The sequence below is a fragment of the Ixodes scapularis genome, unplaced genomic scaffold (assembly GCF_016920785.2).
Source record: "Ixodes scapularis isolate PalLabHiFi unplaced genomic scaffold, ASM1692078v2 PGA_scaffold1__304_contigs__length_218370807, whole genome shotgun sequence".
NCBI classification, from domain to species: domain Eukaryota; kingdom Metazoa; phylum Arthropoda; class Arachnida; order Ixodida; family Ixodidae; genus Ixodes; species Ixodes scapularis.
The window spans coordinates 210334066-210354959 of record NW_024609846.1 but is presented as its reverse complement, the minus strand read 5'-3'; the positions used below and the strand labels follow the sequence as shown (position 1 = coordinate 210354959).

The 20894-nt window shown below is 45.6% G+C and overlaps 1 protein-coding gene across 2 annotated transcripts in view; it reads left to right on the top strand.

Moving 5' to 3' along the window:
- The window catches only part of LOC8042067 (replication factor C subunit 5), a 44585-nt gene extending 35394 nt beyond the window's left edge, over positions 1-9191 (top strand). For both annotated transcript variants that reach the window (XM_002415191.5, XM_040206664.2), the window contains 4 exons: positions 3706-3835; positions 5875-5952; positions 8622-8676; positions 9030-9191. In XM_002415191.5, coding sequence (XP_002415236.4) covers positions 3706-3835; positions 5875-5952; positions 8622-8676; positions 9030-9117 — 351 coding nt within the window. In that variant the 3' untranslated portion in view covers positions 9118-9191. The remainder of the gene's footprint in view (positions 1-3705; positions 3836-5874; positions 5953-8621; positions 8677-9029) is intronic.
- The last annotated feature ends 11703 nt before the right edge of the window (positions 9192-20894 follow it).

Sequence of the window (20894 nt, the reverse complement as noted above, 5' to 3'; positions counted from 1 at the left end):
CGCTTCGTCAAGGGCACAGATAACGCAGCTGCTGACACGCTCTCCAAAGTTGGGGTCAACCTATACTCCACGGAAAGACCTGCAATTTCTTACCAATAGCTGGTGGAAGCACAACGAGGCGACCTGAAAAATTGCAACACCTACGGACAACTTCAACGACATTAGTCTTTGACGACATTTGCCTGACTGCGACGACACAATTGCATACAATGTTTCAACAGGTCGTCCCCGCCCCTTCGTACCAGCAGATTTGCAACGAGCAGTTTTTGACTGCCTGCCCTTTTTGTCCCATCCCGGGACACGAGCAACCCAGGTACTGATAGTTTTGCTGTTTATATGGCCTCGTATCAATGCTGACGTGAGGTCCCGGGCCAAAACATGTGTCCAGTGCCAACGCTTGAAAGTTCACCAACACACCAAGGCACCCTTGGGAACTTTTAGCACACCGGACACTCGCTTCGCTCATATTCACGTTGATATAGTGGGACCACTTCCTCCATCCCAAGAAAACTGTTATCTTCTGGCCTGCGTGGATCACTTCACGCGGTGGCTCGAAGCGGCACCAATGAAAAATATCACCGCAACAACCGTAGCTCGCACACTGATTGAAATGTGGATTAGTCGCTTTGGTGTCTTACAGATGATCACTACGGACAAACGATGTCAGTTTGAAGCGACTTTATTTCAAAGTCTTTCCCACTTCCTTGCAGTTCAACACATCCACACGACGTCCTACCATCCAATCTCCAACGGCACGGTAGAGTGTTTTCATCCTCAGTTGAAAGCCTCCATCAAAGCACAAACCTACAGCCCGGCATGGACACTCGTCTTGTTGCGTATGAGAATAGCCTTCAAATCGGACATTAAGGGGAAACACCGCTTCTTGAGCTTTTTTTTCTATTTATGGTCCAATTCAAATGAAATTTATAGAGCATAATCATCTTCCCATTTTGATGACAAATATGTACTTTGTTTTAATATAGCTTGGTTAGTTTTGATAAAATTAACTATTTTATTTGAACATTTTATGGGCGAGATTCCAAAAACTTATGAAGACAAAACTCAAAAAGAAATATATCTCTGTAAACTAGAAGGTCTACAGAATCCAATAAGGTATAAATGAAGGCTCCATGACTATTTATGACATTTTTGCGGCATTTCGAAATTTTCAGTTTATAAATCAATTTTTACAATCTATGTTGGAAGTGCTAACAAAAAATACTGATGCCTAGGTTGATGCAATTAGACCCCTTATTGGATACCCCACTTATACACCTACCAAAGAAAAAAAGAATTAGGAAGATCGGTTGTGTACAGCCTGAGATACGGCTTCCGAAAAATAGCAAACTGCGCAAAAAGTTCATTTCGAGAAAACAGCAAAAAACTTTCACGGACGGAGTTTTACTGTTACCCGCGGCGAACTCCACTCGGATGCGGCATCCCCGCAGATCTTGCAACATCGCTTGAGTTTTACTGCAAGTCCATACTCGCGACCGCATTTTATGAGTTCGACATCGCCGCAACAAGCTTTACACTTCGCGAGTTGAAGAAGCGAGTTCACGACGTCGAGGCTTACGACGATGAAACTCTCCGTACTCTCGGGAGCTTCTTGATCGGCGCCCGAGACGACGGCCATCAGGGCAGCTTTCCGCGTCCTAGCGGACGTCGACGAAAGTTCTATAAAGTTTTTCCTCTGCTTTTTTTTCTTTCTCGTCGATCTCGGAAGCGCGGAGCATCACCGTGTCGAGCCGCACTCGCTCGCTTGAAGTCACGGATGTCGATGGCGCCATCGATGCGACATCTTCGTGTTCGGGCTCCCGCACCTCGTTGTCGACGTTCAGGCTCGCGGGAAGTTGAACTGCGCCGTGGATTAGCTTCCTCGGGCCCTTTTTTCGTTTTTTTCCAAACTTGTGGGCCGTATGAAACTTTTTCCGTGGAGTTGTTGTGATCGGCATGATCAGAGACGCGCACGAGAATCAAACAAGGTGGCGGATCGGAAACAACGAGCAGACGCTTCGTAACCCTAACGGCCAATGAGAAAGCGCCATTTGCACACGTGATCCAAAACAGCCAACCACGTGGCAAGACCAAGTTTTTTATTTGTGCTTCGTTCTCGGCGGCCAATTGCCGTGTAGCATTGTGAATGGCGGGAGAAGAAAGAGCGGGAGCGGAGCTTTGAAATGAGACCAAGATGTCCCCGTTCTATCGCGTTGTTCTCGAGCTACCGGCGGTCAAATTGTACCTTTTTTTTTGCTTTTTTTCGGAGAAAGCATTTCCGTTCAGATACTTCAAATCAATACCCCGAAATAAATAGGGCATATTTTGCGATAATATTTTGAGAAAAATTGCGGAAATATCTGTAGATATTAAAAAACATAATTTCAAAATTGTGATTTTTTTGTCAGTTTTTTGTTTCAAGGAGCCGTGTCTCCCCTTAATTGCAGTGCAGCTGAGCTCGTCTACGACAAGTGACTCCGCTTGCCTGGTGAATTTTTTTCTTCCTCAGCCAAGATCTCACAGGAAACAGCAGAAAACTATGTCCAGCGGCTGCGGCTACTAATGAAAGACCTTCAGTCGACCTGCCCAAGGACGCCCGTGACCTAGACAAATGTTTGCACGTGTTCATTCGGCGCGATGGCGTGAAGAAGATTTGCAGCCTCCGTATGACGGCACTTATTTAATACTGCATCAAGGCAACAGGAACGTGACGCTTGACGAGAAGCAGTCTCTCTGGACAGAGTCAAGCCAGCTCACTTAGCACCCAATTTCTGCTCATCCGGAACCACACGCCTTCCAGGTTGCAGATGAACACCAGCCTGCCCACGCACCCCCTCGAAGTCAGGAACGCCCACCAGCCCGCTCCCTCGCTAATGGGGGAGTGTCTGTAGCAGCAGCCAGCGGCAGCTATCCAACGCTTGAACGGCGCCAAGCTCACGGGACAGGCACGAGCAAGGGACACGAGGTCCCTGGACCAAGAGCTGCACGGACTCTGGGATTCGGCGACAGGCCCCTCGATGAGCTAGTCAAAAGACAGTGTAAATATTGTAAATAAATATATGTACGGAGCCTCCACACCTACAATAGCTTTTTAGAAAATGGAAAATGAAGGTGATGCCAAAACTAATATTCAGATTTCCCTGCACTTTCCAGTGGGGTGACATCACGTGTTGTAAAACTTGCATGTCAGAGAGATGGTCTAGAAAATACTGTGTGTCATACATTTGTTTTTTTGTTCTGCTGGAGTGAGCTTCCTCAGCATTCATTTCACATTATCACACATTTTGTGACGCATCGGGAACAAGTTGTATTGCCCAAATTACAATTGTTGCCAGCAAAGTCTTTCAGTATAAAAAAAAAAAAAACAAGGGTGGAGACCGAATTTTAAAAAATTCACTAACTTCTAAACAAAATAAAAATTTAATTTGTAATTTCAGTTTTTAATTTAGCATCATCTATTGTTGTTTTAAAAATGTTTGAGGCAGATCACCAACCATCAAAAGTAGTCTGGATTTCCCTTTTAACACAATTTTCATGGGACCTGTAGAGGTGCAAATATAGACATACCTTGGGTTTAACCTGAGAGGAAAGGACCTTGCATGTTATTTGTACCTTCAGGAATGCAGTAAGGGAAAACAATTCTTAATGAGCAGTTCTGTTAGCCATGGGCATTTGGTGCTGTCATCATGTCGTCGCACAATCATGCAGAGCACGAGCATGGCATTTGAAGAGGTCACCGAGAACAATGTGTACCAGTGCGTGGGCCACCCTCTCAAGTCGGACATCTCCAACATGGTGACCACTCTGTTAAATGAGGACTTTGCCTTCTCCTACGATCGTATCCTTCTCTCCCTGTGTAGTCTGCCTCCATTGCATCCCTGGAATCTGCTGCAGTGCTGGGAGTTCAGTGCTGACAATAGACATTATGTGAAATGCACAGCGACATCTAGTTGGGCGCCTAAGAACGTGCTTTGACTCATCCATTGGCTTCCATTGGAAGTGTACGTCCGCCATGTTGGTTGCGGCAAGAAACCAGCGACCTGCGGGGCGACGAGCACATACATGCGCAAGAGGAGCGTAAAACGGTACTAACCCTTAGCTTGCAGGTGTGGGTGGGGATCGATAATGGTGAGCAGTAGGCCTCGATTGTTACTGAGAATGCTACGAAATTTACAAAGAGCATAGGAACCTCGACGTAACAAAGATGGCAGTTCCAGGGTGTTGCTAGACGTTGAAACAATTTCGATATGGTCCATTGAGCTAGTGTTAAGGTTTATTTGTTGCTCGTAAAATGTTTTGACCTTTTGTTTGGCGTGACATGCTTTTTTTTTTACCAATGTGGTACTGCGTATTGAAAGCTGTACGCTCAGAGGACCAATCGTCCTCCTGCCTTTCATCGCCTGATCCCAGTCTGTGTCTGGGTCCAGGCAGAAGTGTGATCATGTTGCTAAAGGCTGACAGATGTCTGGTCGAACAAACATGTAGCTTTTCCTGCCCTGTCAGCCTAGCTAGGAACAGAGTAGGCTACCATTTTAAAATCTTTAGGTCACAAAAAATACATGTTATCATTTTATGTGTAGTAATTTCAACAAAAGCCAAAGAAACATAATGTAAAGATTGAAAGCAGAGAACCACTATGAACTGTGAACCAAGCTCGGGTCTGCATAGCATGAAAGCCAGAAGAGAACTGGTCTTCATGACTTTTTCCATGAGCGTGTGGCCGCTGCGCAAGCATCTCAATGACACTGATATGTCCTCCATTCTTTAGAGAACACAAAATAAATGTTGCAGAAGAATAATGTAAAGAGACACGCATGTGCACAATAAATACAAAAGTTAAAAAAAGAAAAAATATGTAATGGTGGCTGTTCCCACGCTTTATCATAAGTTAGTCAATGAGACAAGTGTCTGTTTCTAGCTGATCTTCAAAGTGTTGGAAGTTTCAGGCCCCTGAGCTGCATCACGTTCCATGGAGGAATCTGGTAGACACATCATTGTAGAAACTGATCACAACCCTTTGGTTGCACCATAAAAAAAAAGAAAAAAAGTCTGGGTGATGTGCCACCTCAACTGCATTGTTTCTTTTTTGAGGCCGATGCAGCATGATTTCAGTCTCCAGTTTCTACCTGGAAGAAAGCTTCTGTTGGCAGACACTTTGTTGTTTGTCTCTAGAACCACCAGGTTCTCCAGACAAACTGACACAGAGTTCTTGTTCTCTTTAACCTGAAGCCAGATCTTCAGAACAGTTCATAAGGATTTTTTCCCAGTATCTATATAGACCAGGGGTGGCCAGGCTGACCCAGCCTAAGAGCCGCAAACAAAAACACGAAACTTCCAAGAGCCGCGGGAAGGGGGGGGAGGGGCGGTGGCGGTGGCGGTGGTGGTGGCAGTGGCGGGGCGGGACGGGGCAGGGCGGGCAAAATTTTTCCGAGCAGTAAACGAAACTCAAACTACTTTAAATCTACCCGAGTCAAAAGCAGTGCAACTGCACGTAAGGTAGCTGTAGCACAAGTCAACCAAACCGCAACTTGTCTTTCAATTTTTAAAATGCGTTCCATTTCTCTTTTGGGGGAAGTGCTCGTAGACCGGGAGGGAGGTGGGGGGGGGGGGGGGGGGGGGTAGAGTAGGGGAGTAAGCCGCGAGCCGCACTTTAACACCCGAAGAGCCGCATGTGGCTTGCGAGCCGCAGCTTGGCCACCCCTGATATAGACCTTCATGAACATATTTCATTAAATTCTATCTTACCATTTTGCAGCTTTATTTTCTTAGTAGTTAACACGATTGATGCTGTCCTCATGCTGCTGAGCCTCGCAGTGACACACAATAATTGCTTGCATGGGCAAGGATCACCTGCCTTAACGTTTGTTGCAAAATCAGAGATCAACAAAGTGAAGGTGAACAAAGGACTCGCGCTCCAGGATGTCCTCACCCAAATTCACCTTTATGTTCACAGAAGTAAGTTGACTTTGTACATGTGCATGCATGAAAGTATCTTAATTTTCTGTGAATGATTGATTAACCGTCTATTCTGGCCAGATGTTTGTAGAATTGCAATACAAGCTGTGCTTTTTCTGCTGCAAAGGATGTCTTACACCATTTCATCCAAAACTAGAAATATGGGAGTAATTTTGTCTTTACTTTTGCACACCTCATTCCAACATGTGGAAACATGGAAAGAGATGACTTTTTTCAAAAAACAACATAGTATTGCATTGAAAAAAAAAATTGCTTCATGGGTATTGTGCTTTTCTAAATAAATTAATCTTAAAGGATCCATTAAGCACTTGGCTAAGGGTGGTTATCTTTTGAGCCCATTCTCGTTTCTCCCTTCTCAAAACAACCATTCTCAGAAAGATCTTGCCGATATGACCCGTCGCGTTTTGCCCTTTCCTATTTCGTCCTTGGCATTTTAACCCTCCTCATCCAGACCTGTTTTCGTTTCGCCCTTCTCACTTGGCCCCTGTGGTCTTCTATAGGCGTAACGCTATTCGATGTCGCTTTTTCGTTACAGTCAAACGTTACACTAGAACATTACAGATCTCCTGAAAATCGGCTGATAAAACATTCTGTTTTAATACTTGCCTAAGGAAATTTCCCAAAACACAAAAGTGTTGGCGATGAAGCATGAATCTATTGTCGCCTATAGGCCTCTCCAGTCTTTATCAGCCAGACAAAAAATGCCAAATCACTGGGCTGTGGATGTGTGTGTAGCATCTCATATTTCTTGAAAAGGAGCAACTGCGCATGTGCAGAACTCGTTCCACAGCCCAGTAGACAAAGATGGCAGCGCACAGAAGGCGATAGTTTGAAAGGTCTATAGTTGTGACGGGTGGTGAATGCAGAAGTCCAGCACTCTATCGTTGCCTTCTGCCAATAAAAAATTATTGATCGGTTTTAGGACATGGAATGTTTTATTTACACAACCCTGTCATTAATGTACAGATAATGTGATTAAAACGTGGTATAAGAGCTCACTTGGTCATTTCAATTTTCAAAAACATATTGCTGACATACATAATCATCGGCATGTGCAGCGTTTTTGTTCTGACAGTCGACCTTTCCGGTTTTCAGACATATCTTAAATGAGAGAATGTCTTCTCAATATCAAAACTTCCGTTTGCAACGTCAGTGAGTTATTCGATAGTCTGGGGTAGCACTTTCTTATCAAAGTTGCCATTACAAAAGTAAGTTTTTTCTCCAGAGATGATTTCTCGAATGTCTTGTGGATCGCTTCTGTCATGCATACTTTCAGCAAGTTTTGTCATTGAGCTCCATATTTCTATAACGTCAAAAATGTGAACATGGCAGAATTTTTGTTTTGAATTGAGTTAATAATCATGTTTAACCCGATTAAAAAAAAAAAAAAAACAGGTTTGGAGTGTAAATATAGGGAAATATCGGGTTTTACTCGGAAACGAAGGACCCTACATATATTTGATGGTATGCTGGGGCCCAAACAAGGTAAGACTCGCCAACAAAGCCACAAAGGCATAACGATGCTGAACAAGCAAAATGAAAATAGGCCCAGTTGCGAAAGAACAGATTCGGATCTGATGAAAAGGCTGAAACGAGACTGACCAAGTGTGAATGGGACGAAATGCGCAAGGTCAAAATGCAAATGGGACGTCTTTAGATAACGGGCAAAAGGAATACTGGCCCAGTTATGAAAAAACTGTTTCGGATCTTAAGAGAAGGTTCAAATGAGAATGGGACGAAATGCGCAAGGCTCATATGCGAATGGGACGTTTTGAGATACACCCTTCAATAAGCACTTGGCTAAAAGTATGATTGCTGTTCAGATTTATTAGAAAAATTCTGATCCCCAAAGAGAGAGAAAGTAACGGGTTGTTCTGGAGAGATTTGGAGTCTTAAAAATACCGTATTTACTCGAGTAATAGCCGCACTGTTTATGAGGAAAACCTGAGGGTTCGCTTTTCTGCGGAGCATGCGGCTTGCCACCTACCGCGATCGGCGGCATGATTTCAGCGGTTTACAGGACAGAGATAACGTCTTTGCGCGAAGATACCATCTGTGAAGATTGCATTTGTATGGTGAATCGTGTTCTCAATCTAGTTATTCGCTATGTTATTTTTGCGCAAAGTGATGATTGGCTGTATATCTGCTCTGCGGTAAAGCAAACGCAAGAGCCTTGTTCATAAATAGTGTGGCTACTACTCGAGTAAATACGGTAATGCCGGCTACTCCATCTCCGGAATTCTATCCTTCCGGGAGAAAATTAGATATCTCGCTCAAGTATTCCTTGTGGACTTCTTCAAGTTCTCTGCATTTCATAATGAAAAATAAGATGAGTCTCTTGGCCAATGAATCATTACCTGATGCATGCCTACAGTGTCTGGCTTTGGGACAAGGGACATTTCTTTATTGTAGGCTGAGGAAAAAAATATGGACCAAAACTTTTAAGAGCCACGCCACACTTGTGTTGTACGGAATGAGCTTAAAACATCTGGGGACTTTTTATTTCCCTCCCGCAGTCTCCATCAATCAGTCAGTCATCTTGAGCATTGTGCTTACATAAGAGATGGGTACAGTGGGCGTAACATACTGCAGTGCTGCTACTAAAGGGATAGTAACAAAAATAATTGCTGCATCTTTCATCTCTGCAGTCGAGTTTCCCAACGAGGTGAAGATGTATCTCATCGACAAGATGGCTGAAATTGAGTAAGTTTTTCCTGGAGAAGGGGAGCAAGGGGTACAAAGGACAAACACAAATCTCCAAACACAGCGACTGAAAAAATCTGCCTGGTCCTGGTATCGAACCAGGGACCTCTCTATTTCCAGTGGAGCACTCTACCAACTGAGCTAACCATGAGTTAGACATCAGTTGAGCAAACGAGTTGTAACTGCTGCCGCCAGTATAACACCGAGGGTGAACGACCTGCATTTTAAGGTTATCATGTTAATGCAATTGATGCAATGGTACACCTTTGCATTAATTGCATTAACATCTTTTTTGCCTGTTGTGGTTGTATGTTGATGTAAATATAGTGTGGGTTTATTTATGCTGTTTTCAGGAATAGGCTTGCTGCTGGAACAAGTGAGAAGATACAACTTAGCTCCCTCATCGCGGCCTTCCAGACCGCCAGACAGATGGTGGCATAGCTTTGATGGCATGGCTATGTTTGCAACAGCATCTATTAACACAACAATAAACGGAGCATAGAAAAGGAAACAAATTCTTGTTCATTCTGTCTGTCATTTCAGTATGGTGTAACCCATTTACGACTATAAAAGAGGGAAAATTCGGGTGAGCGGGTGAGTGACTTCTATAATTCAACACAAGGAAAAATGAGGGAAGTGGACATGCACACAGACCGTCTCAAAAAGGAGAATGTCTGTGTGGTTTTTTTTTTTTTTTTTTTTTTGGGGGGGGGGGGGGGGAGGAGGGAGGGGGTAAGGGAAAAAGGGAGGGGAGTGGGAGGGAAGTCAAAGCATGCAAGCCATTTAAACAATTCCAGCAGAATACTATTGTGTCTGGGAATATCACAAACTTTTGTTCAACCTGAGGCTCACTGCTTTAGCAAACATTTAATCTTTTTTTGAAATTTGACTATTGAACGATGTTGCCCGAGCTGCTCAAAAAATGTTTAATATATAAAAAATAATTTATACAGGGTGCTAATGAGCGCTATTCGGGCCGGTTGAAAAAAAAAATTTCTACAAGTAAGCCAGTAATGTACAGGGGGAACAGCGCACTCGCAGAACCAACTCTCCCGAACCTCTGTGTTAAGCCAGTCAGCGGAGTTCAATTAAACTTTTCATAAAGGTGCCTTTTGGTAGTGCATTTATCATACACCAAACTTCGTAAACATAAATTCCTAAAAAAAAAAAAAAATTTATGTGCGAGAGTAAAACAAGCAAACCGTCGGGTTGACGATCACAGATGGCACGAAAACGTGGAAGTTTTTTTGGAGATGCATGCCCTAGATCCAGCAGATCTGAGCGTTTGTTGTCTGCTATGCGGGTACCAGCAGTACAGTGGCCTTGAAGCACAGAGTAGCAGCATCAACCACAAGGTTTGTTTACTTTTTCGCTCGTTGCATAAGAAAATGTAGACTGACGAGCAAGGTGGTTGAGTTGAACACCAAAAGAATAAGACACAAGTAGGACGAGGGACAACAAAAGTGTATGCCAACCCTCGTCCCTCTTGCGTCTTATGCATAAAAAGTTTTCTTCCATTGTTTTCTTTAAAAATTTACTTTCATCAATTTTGTGTATGATAAATGCACCACCGAAAGCCATAATTGTAAAAAGTTTCATTGCACTTTCCTCATTGGCTTATAAGTTTATTTAGGCATAAATAGTGATTGAGAATACCCTGTACAGTAGTTCCCTTTATTTTACACAATATAAAAGCAAGAAAACCTTTTTGACTATTTTGTTTGTTGTACGTGAAACAGTATATCCAGTGTATATTGCACTCCTAGCCCCATTGAAAAACCTTCCACCAGGATTTCTTAATGTTTTGACATATTCTTCACAAATGTTTGAGGTGTTCGTCAAAGTTTTCTAGGGGCCTGACACACCCTTTAAGAGAGGTGTAAGAGACCTGTCAGATAGTTTTTTGAGAGGCCTGTGCAGTCTGTTTCTATCCTTTCTGTGAAAGCACAGCACCCATCAAGATCGTTTCAACGGGTCTGTGGGAGAGATGACATGCCCCTTTAGGATACATGTGTCTGGGCAGCCACTTGACCATTTTGGACCGGGCAGTTGCAATGAGTGTTGGAAATTGAGGAAACGTTCCCTGGTCCCTATCTTGCCGTGGCCTTGGTTAATGCGGCCCCAGCGAGGGGGAAAGCGTGAGCATGCGAAAAGCTGTTGTGGAAAGGCGGTCGCTTCTTTCCACTTCAGCTTTCCTAGTTTCTACCTTTTTTCCCCTCGCACTGTCCTTCTTTGCCAAGTCCTCGCTCACGAGGGAGAGAGTGCTTGTGGAAATTGAGAGGGGGACGTTTTGCTGTTTGTTTGAAGATGAGCTGTCGAAATACAGCCTTCATCAGAAGCTGAAGCTGAAGATGACCTGTCAGTCGAAATACAGCCTTCATCAGAAGCTGGTCGTCCTTTTTTCTCCATGACCGAGCACAAACTAAATGCACAACAATGAATGGATGCTCATTGTCGGCTTCTCATCCCATGCGTGGGACCTATCTTCTAGAGCAGCTGAAAGTGCAAATCAAAAAAAGGTCTCTCAGTGCCCCGTTTCTTATTCCTCTTCATACCTCCTGCTTCAGAAGCATCTAGTGAGCGAAAAAGATGCCGGAGGCGCCACCGCAACGGCACCAGGGACGACACTGTGGCTGACCAGGATTTCTCAAGAGTAGCGAATGTTGGTTGTGCGTTCCTGGTTTTCACTAAACATGCTACTGACAGTGTATGTGTTAGCGTGGTGCACCTGCTCGGTTTTATTGAACTACCGTATATCTCTGGAATTTACCCAGCGGCATTGTGAGTGCCTTGAAAGATATTTTGCGACAAAGAACTCTGTTGTCTCTATTTGGACTGCTTGCTTTTGCCTACCGCCGCTTACACCCGGGTTTGAGCAAACATTGGTTCTTATCTTCTTTAGTTACAAAATGCACCTAAAATTCAAGGTCTGAAATGAACTTCCAATGATGTTTTAAACTGCATTTTTGGTCTTAGGTCGCAGGCATCTAAAGGGCTGAGGGGTTTGAGGGGCTGAAGGAATTTGAAGTGCTGAGTGGGTCCCATAACATATCAAGGCTGAAGTGTTATATTCAATAGGGAGGGGTGTCAGCTCTATTAATTTCTTTTAATATACCTCCAAGTGCCCTGATATCCTAGGGCTGTGGTTCTCAGCCGATCACGTTTTGGGACCCCTTCTGAATCGGCAGAAGGGATGGGAGACCCTATCCACCATGGATGAGAAGGGTATTGGACGATTCCAATTAGTACAAAGGGGTAACTAAAGAAAACATAGTGAAAACCAACTTTGAAGCTCTGAAACAGAATAATTAGTCATAAGCACACATGGTTTGGTTAGTCTAGCTTTGCGAGACAGCCAGCATCAATAAAGAAAAAAACATTTTAGTGCTCTGCTTGACTGACAGTTGAGGGCTTCGGGACGCCAAGGAGGCCTTTCAGTATCAGTATCCGTTTAAGGGTCCCTAAAGGGATACTGAACCGAAATTTCTAGCTCACAAAACAAGGCTCAACGCATAGGCAGGACGCTGCAAAACCCGAAGACATCACTCACAACGATATCTAACGGATCACCGTATTTTTGGAAAAGTGTGTAATTGAACACGACCAACGAGACGGGTCACGTCATGATTCTCATTCCCTCTCCCTGCTGCATCCCATCGAGCTAGTGAACCGAAGCGAGGCCGCTTCCCCTCATTCTCAAATTTTCCAGGAGGGCAATGACATCAAAGCCCTCGCTTGATCGCGCAGTTCTTGTCCAAAAGTAAGGCCATCCGTTTGAGATATCGATGCATGTGCGGTTTTAGAGTTGATGCTTCTGCGGCCTAATTTTGCGAAATCCAAATTTCGATTCATTATCCCTTTAAAAGACATGCAAAGGAAAGAAAAAACTTTTTTTGTCAAACAGCCTAGATGGAAAACGATTGTCATAAGACAAATTTACAATGCAAAAATAATTTTTTAGCTATATTTACTGCGCGAAACGAATTCGTAGTTGGCGACCGCGGCAGCAGCCGCTGATCACATGGCAGACCTGCGCACGCAGGTAATATTTAGGGCGACCATATTCCTCAAGGTAGAAAACGGGATATCCCAGCGGGAAAAGGGGGGGGGGGGGGGGGGGGGGGGGGTTGTTTAAAGGGCAACTCCGCTTCATTTTTGATATTTAGAAAACTATGTAGCCCTCTTCAGTATCATAGGAAGACCCCGTGTCAAATATTACGATCTAATTCCGTTTATATATTTAATAAACTGGCCAGCAAACCTTCAAGCGAGCCAAGTCGCCGAAATCTGCCAACTCTAGCGTGCGGCGCGAGGCGCAATCAGCAGCGCAGTCCACGGAGATGGAGCGGCCAACGTTGAGCCACTACGTCAGAGGCATGCATACGTCATTCTCACGTTTTGTTTGTTTTTACTTCTCAGAGCGAAATTGAACGATGACGTCATGAGTTTCTCCTCCCTGTGTTGGCTGACCGGGCATTCATGTGATCACCGTAACACGGATGCGCCTGGGATGCGCTGCCCTGCGCGCTTATCGGTCTGTTTCTCCGCTCATTTTCTCCTATTTCGTCTTCTCCCCTTCCCCCTCGCCCCCGGGCCATTACCGTCCACGCCATGCGGTACGACCTGCCCGCGTCCAATAAAAAAAAAAAAAAAAAAAAGACCTCGCTCGGTTTTTTGCTTCCTCCCGAACGTCACAAGACCACGTGGTTCGACGTGACGTGCCATGACTCTGACGACCCGAGACCAATGTTGCCTGACGCAACCGAAGTTTCGGTTTCGGTACCTGCTGATGTTTAAATTAAGATTACACAAATAATCCACATTTCGCGAATCTGAAGAGGTACAGTTGTTTAGTAGTGCTTTGTGAATGTGAATCACATGGAAGCCTAAATTTTTCGGAATTGAGCGGAGTTGCCCTTTAAAGATTGATATTGAGAGAAAAAATTAATGGAATAACTGCTCTCATTTCACAACGTTACCATATTGCACTAAGCCCTAGGGTCTAGGGAAAAGTCACTGCTTCGCGTCCTTCGTTGGTGTGGGCGTATTCTGCCGACGACTGAAGTTTCTTAAGCAGGACTTTATCCTGCAAGGCTCGGTTGTAAAAGTCTGCACACTTGTATAAATAAAAAAATAATGCCCCGAAAACGGGACATGATTCTTTATTGGGACAAAAAGACGGGGCGGCAGAAACGGACCTCAAAAACTGGACTGCCCCGGCCGAAACGGGACGTCTGGTCACTCTGTAATATTACAATTACTAATGCGAAAGCATTGACTATCCCATGGAGCGGAGCCGGCGGCGTCTGTAACTGCGAAAGAAATGCCCATTCTCCCATTGGCTGAGCGAAACGGCTCCTAGATAGCCATTGGCGGCCACTTCACGAGAGCGCGCGCTGGGCCGTCGCTCTCGTGTGGGGCGTTGCCGGAAGGCTTCACAAAAACGCTCCCTCCCCCCCCCCCCCCCCCCCCCCCCCCCCCGGCAGGCGGGGGGGGGGGGGGGATTTTGCCGCTTCTGGGCCGGTTTGTTTGAACAACGTCTCAGCTTAGACTCGGTCACGGTGTAAGATGAGGGAGGACACGGCGGAGCTGAACGCGCGGCGCGAGGAATCAGATAATGTTCGTTCGACGGGCATCCGAAAGGCTACATTTTTCCGCGGCCACCGTGCCCGCCGCTGACAGTGTCGCCGGCGGCCAAACGGCGAAACTGTGTGAGAGCGAAAAAAATGATCTCGTTGCCATGACACTCCGGTACAGCGTGGTCTTTCTGCACGAGCGACAACCTCGCTGGAGCTCTGCGCGTGTGGGGCACGAGGCGGCACGAGCCGTCTTTGCCGTGCCCACGGGTCGACGAGTCATCTGCCGGCGCCGCTTGAAACCATAGTGAGAGAGTGAAAAGCGAACTTTATCTGCACTGCGCGAGGAGCGCGCTGTCCTCACTTGAAGAGTATTATCTTCCACCGTGGACTCAGTGAAAGAGAGCACTGCAAAGGCTGAGGCGCGTGAGCGTCTCGAGACGCGGCAAGAGTCCCGCTCAGCTCGTGCGCTGGCTTTGGCAGTGCTTTCTTTCCCCCAGTCTCAGCTGAGACGCTGTTTCTAGCAAGTCCGGCCTGCTCCTCTCGGCGCCGAGGAACATGGCGCCGCCTGAGGCACCTGCATCGTCGGCGGCCGCAACCTCGGGAGTAGCCAACGTTACAGACCTCTCCTTTGGGAAACTGCCATAGAGACTGCTCTAAAAAAGTGTCCCCGATCTGTCCTCGAGCACCGAGCTAATGGCGAACACAACGCCGCCATTTCTCCCACAGCGGCCACTCGAGGAACTGCACGAGACGTATATTTTGGCTTTAATCGGCCATTTTGGCGCCGAAACAGATACAGCGGAAGAGGCTAAAGAGGTGCCGCCCCCGTCTCCCCAGCGGACGCGCCGCGTCTTCTGAAGTTAAAATGTACCTAGGTTGGGACGCGCTACCTGAAAGCACCGCTGAGGCATGGTTGTATAAAAACAATATTGTGCCACAAAACCTTGCAAACTAAAGATTTTAAAAACATCACGCGCCCTTCATTTTGTACTACTCCAATAAATTGCAAACAAAAAGAGTCTTTTCCGTTTGTTTTTAACCAAAAACATGCTTTCTAACAGCTCAAGGTGACCATAGTACAGAGAAATTATAAAGAGTGGCGCGGTTGTTGTATTTAGCTCGGTCTCGGTGGACGCCAGTGGCCCAGGTTTCGACGGCGAGTATCCCAACTGAGAGTTCTAGTAACGTTGGCAGTAGCAAAACGTGGCCGTCCAGTACACCGCAGACAAGCTAAGAGAGCGGAACAACGACATTCATGCTTTCGCATTCGCAACTCAGAAGAAGTGCTTAGATGTCCACGGAATTGTTATTATTTACTATTATTACTTACTTATTATTACTTACAACTTATACCAACGCGTGTCCACGCCGCCGCCACCGCCGCCGCGCACAGGTCTATCACGTGGTGCTTGCACTTTTTCAGGAGCTTCCTTTGGGCTCTAAAAGTTATTTATTATTATTCGTTTTTTGTTGCACTTCAGACGATGATGAATAAGTAACTTTTAAAAACCATAGGAAGCTTTTGAAAGAGCGCAAGCACCACGTGAAAAATAGCGGCCAATCACGCGATAAATTGCGGTCACTTTTCCGTGGGCGCACGCGGGCGCCAACTACAAATTCGTTTCGCGCCGTAAATATAGTCTCAACATTTTTCTTCTTCTTTGTAAATTCGTTCTATGCCTTCCCTTTCCCATCCAGGTTGTTTTTTATGGTTTTTTTTTTAGCACTGGTTTGGACACGCGCGTCTAAAAATGGAATTTACTCGAAAAAAAATTCTTAGACTAATATTAATTATAATTGAAAACGAACGTCTTGTTAAATTGATACGAAAACTTGGAAGAATAAAACATCGAGGACGAGGACAGAAACAGGACTTCTTGTGAGAGCAATCTCGAAGGCGCGAGACGCGATTTAGTGGGTAGTCACCTCTTTTCCACTTGTTTTCTCTCTCGGCATTTCGGGCGCGTGGAGAAGAGGTGGATCGGCTTGGCCATCACGTTGAGGGGGAGACAGTGTATTATCATCTCGCTGAGGTGGAAAGAGTATGACCATTCCGTGACGTCATGGATTTTGCGCGCAGAATTTAAAAATAAATCTCGCGCCGTCAATATTGCTCTAATTTTGTTTTGTTTTTGTGTAAAATTAATTTTTCGAAACGTGTGTCCCACCCAAACTGTTTAAACAAACATTTTTTTCTTTTTTTTTTTTTTCCGTTTTAGGATTTTTTTAAGGGTTGCAGACCCCCATTTGAGAATAACTGGCCTCGGGCATTGTATCGGGGTATAAAAAGCAGGGAACGAAGCACTTCGCGCACATTTCACATAAATAACTTACGGAAACACATATGGGGTTGACCATTTTGTTCTTAGCCCGAGACTGAGGCAGGAAAAGAGGAAAGTTTCAAAGTAGAAGAAAAATGAACAGTCGAGGACGTGTCCTCGACTGTTCATTTTTCTTCTACTTTGAAACTTTCCTCTTTTCCTGCCTCCGTCTCGGGCTAAAAACAAAATGGTTAACATCCACCAGCTCGCCTGCGCGCTCACTACTTTAACATATGGGATGTTTGATTTTAATTCGAACAGACTTAAGAAAAGGCGAGTTACGCGTGTGCCGTTCGATAAGGGTACCTATAAGGGGTTGCGTATGAGTGCAATGCTTGGCCGTGCGTAACGCCCATAATATTTGTGGTACCGAGTAAAATGTATGCGAATGATTTCGAGCTTCTGTAGAGCTATTCGTTTTTGGGAAGTGGCAATGTAGCAACATAATTTCGGTAAACAAAAAGAAAAAGTGAAGATTTCAATAATCACGAAACTGAACTTACCTTGACCCGCTTGCCTGGTTCGTTGTTTCCGAACGTTTTCGGCGCATACCCAAGAAAAAAAAAAAAGAAAAAAAAAGGGGGGGGGGGGGGGTTATTGATCAAGGTTCGTTCGCTCGTCTCGCGAGATGTCTCCGTCTGCTTGTCGCCTTCTGCACTGTACTGCTTGGCGATCAAAGCTTATCACATAAAACAAACCATGCCATCAAATAAATAACGTTTAACGCAGCGGCATCTCGCTTAGTATCCACGAGACGTACTGCTGAATAGCGGCGTATCAAAGTGGTCGCGGCGCTCATTCTTTCATGCCTACGTTGCGCGACCAGTCGGTGGTGGCTGTCCTTAAATGTGCGGGCTGCCCGTGCGTCATTAAGCAAAAATCGACTGCCCATCGCATCGCACTGTGTCGGAAGACTGGTCTTGCTGAAACGCAGTGCCCGTACGGCGAAACGATCGCCCTTTCGACCGTGCCGGTGCCGATTGTATTTCATCCTTGCATTGCGTGTAGTGCAGCTACAAGGTGCTTTCAAATGTCTGACTAGCTGCCCGTGCATTGATGCTCGAAAATCGTTCGGCGCTGCTGATGCTTCCTTCCATATCCTGCGCATGGGTGGGGTTGTCGCGGCCCTTTAGGCACTTCCTCCTTTGTTCACGAATGTTCCAACCTAATCTACGTTTCATTTCAGTACAACTTATGTTAGGGCTACTTGTAGATGCTTATCACACCTTGGTGCCCCATTTTAATTTTGATCATGTGCGAGGTGTACCTTTGAGGCGGGTCCCAAAGATGATAACATGAGCGTACTCTAAAATTGCATGGTCTGATTAAAAAAATATACAACGTTTGTTTCAAACTGCGAGGTATATTTAAAAGTTTCTCCGTATAACACACAGCTCACTTGGCCTGGATACAGTTTTATCTATGTGATTGTTCCTAAAAAAAATGAACACCGTGATACTTATATATTTTCGACGCGTTTAAATAAGTCTTTAGTTCATACATATTCGCCGAATCAGTGGATCGAGAAAAAACAAGCAAAAAACGCATGCACTTACACTTTTTCATGTTTAATTTAAGGTCATTTTCCAATGATCACACACGGGACTCTAAGCTGGACACTCAGTGAGAAAGTCTGCGAGAATTCTGAGCGCTGCGATTGGCCAGCGCCACGGTCAAGCGCGGCGCTGGCCAATCTAAGCGCTCAGAAATCTTGCCAACATTCTTGTCGAATGTCCAGCTTGGGGCCCAGTCGTGGAGCACTTCTAGGTCGCTCTGCAGAGCGCGGGCTTCCGCGCGCGTCATCTTCGATGTCCTAATCTAATCTCTGAGACGAGGACAATAAAATATCGGACAAGACGGAACAAAATCTTAAACGCAGCTGAGTTTACTCGCAAGGGAAGATTGCTGGTCTTTTGGGAATAATTTATAAACTCAGCCGAGGTTTGGGGATTTTATGTCGTCTTGTCTGCTACGTTATTTCTTCTTGTTTCGGGGTTTAGATTATGGTGTTTCTTAACCAGCTGCCCTGCATACTTCGCTCGTTGCAAGGCTTCAATGTTTCTGTTTTATGTAATCTCTGTTCTAGTGATGGGCGCAAGATACCAAATCGTGGACGAGCAAGTTGGTAAAATAACCCAAGTATACTCTTGGGAGACGCCCAGCCTCTGAAATATACTCGTATAAGTAGGCTTCCGTGTTTTTGGTGTGTACCGATAAGCCCCAAATAATAACCGCCGAGCCGGTTTTACGAATATAGAGGAAACCGAAAAACCCCGAATTGGACGTTATTGAAAGTATAAAGAAAATAATGGACTAGGAGTATAAACACAAGATTCGTCCTTGTGTTTACTTTTAATAACGTCTAATGGCAGCCAACGTGCTCGCCTTCTACTTAGCACAAATGAAAGCTGCCATTAAATTATTAAAAAAAAAAACACTTTGTGGGAAGTCTTTATCTGGAGCCTAGAAACTCTCTGTGTAGCTTTTTGTTTTATATGTGTATCCGCGTGTGCGTGTTCACCTAGAACACAGCCCCACTGAACTGTCTGCGAGGCTGCTTTTTTAGGGGAGGAAACCGGGCCCCGTATCTTATTTCTCTTTTTCTTGTCGGTACCTTCCCTGAAGTTTGGGGAATCGCATGCCCCTGTACTACTTTCTCCAACATAAACACCGATTTTCTACCTAACACCTAAGATTTACACCGAAAAACACCAAATCTATCGGGGAAAAAGAAAGCCCGCAATTTGAAGAAGCTTTTTGAAGACACGGAACCCTAAATATATCCAGAGCGGCACTTTCTTTTTACAAGTTATAGTTTTGCATAGCCCTCCCCCCCCCTCCCCCCCCCCCCCCCCCCGCCCCGCCCCTCCCATCTCCTCCCTCCTTTTTCCAAGAACCTGCATGCATTATCGATGCCCTTTTTTTTTTCAAATACCTTTTTAGCAGTGGATCCGCGATATCTACGGCAGCTCGGCGCCTGGCCGCAGACCGCTACACTGAGCTCCGCGGGTACGGCGACGGCCGTTGCCCCCATGTTGTGTGTAGCAGTCTGGAAGCCCGTAGATGCGTGCACCGCGGTATCCGTACGCGTGCGCAGTTCGAAGCCGGCGCCCCAAGCCCAGTCGCACGCGGGGGCGTCTCGCATTGATGCTTCTCCGGAGCGCACCTACGCGTTAGGGGAAACCCTTCCACGTCGGTCGTTGGCCGCGAGCCCAGCTCTCGTGCACCTCTGCGCGATCACGATGCATAGAGCGTCGACTGCTTACTGTCGGATATAATTGATCAGGTGCGACCGGTCTTTTCGGGGATTGTAGCTATAGCCATCGGGATCTAGTAGTAGCGACCAAAGGCACACGTCGTATTCTCCCCCATTTTTTTAGCGAACATTTAGGAAACGTTTACTGTACTACGGTGATTAGAAAAGAAAAGGGTAGCTCATTTATGTCCCTTTGGGCCCTGGGGACGACTAGAACGCCTCTGGAACATTTCTCCAGTTTAAAAAGGAAAACGTTTTTCTTTTTAATTGTAACAATATTTCCTTCTTTTTTTTTTTTTTACGAGAAATCTTTAAACTTTTTTGCACATTTCAGCCTTTTATGTTACCAATATAGACCGACACGCAGGCTTGGCGTCACGGATCTGCGGCGGCGCTGCGATCGCGCCGGAGCCGGGTTGTGTGGGCAAAAGGGCGCAGGTTTCGCATGGGCGTCATAGCATTTCAGCATGCCGCGAAGCTGTGTTGCCCTTAATTGAACCGAAATGTACAAGAAAAGCAGCGGAATGAGTTTCCACAAGTTCCCGGCAGACTCTGAAAGCCATAGAAGGTGGATAATATCCGTGGATCGAAAAGAATGGCCGCATCGCACGAACGACCGTTTGTGCGGCAAGCACTTTCTTGAAGGCAAGTGCGGCAAGCACTTTCTTGGAGGCAAGTGCGGCTTCCATTTCGATCTCCGTCCCGAGGCTTGCTTATGTGCAGGGAAACCGTTGTCTGATCGAGACCACCCGGATTTTGTTCCCACGGTGTTCGCGCACAAAGCACTGGCCAAGCGCTCGTCGGGGGCTCGCTGCGCCCGTGCTACCCAGCAGAAGGGGATCGGCGACAGAACGACAGTTTTGTAGGCGTGACCGAAAAAAAGTAACGAAATACGTTACTCGTTACTTGCAAATAAAAGGTACGCGTTACTGAGCTACGTTGCCTAAAAATAAAGGAACGCGTTATCGCTACGATAAAAAGTAACGCACGTTATTTCTGCGTTACTTTTTAAATTATGATTTGACACGTTTTACGGTTTTGACGATACAGGTGTGCATAAGT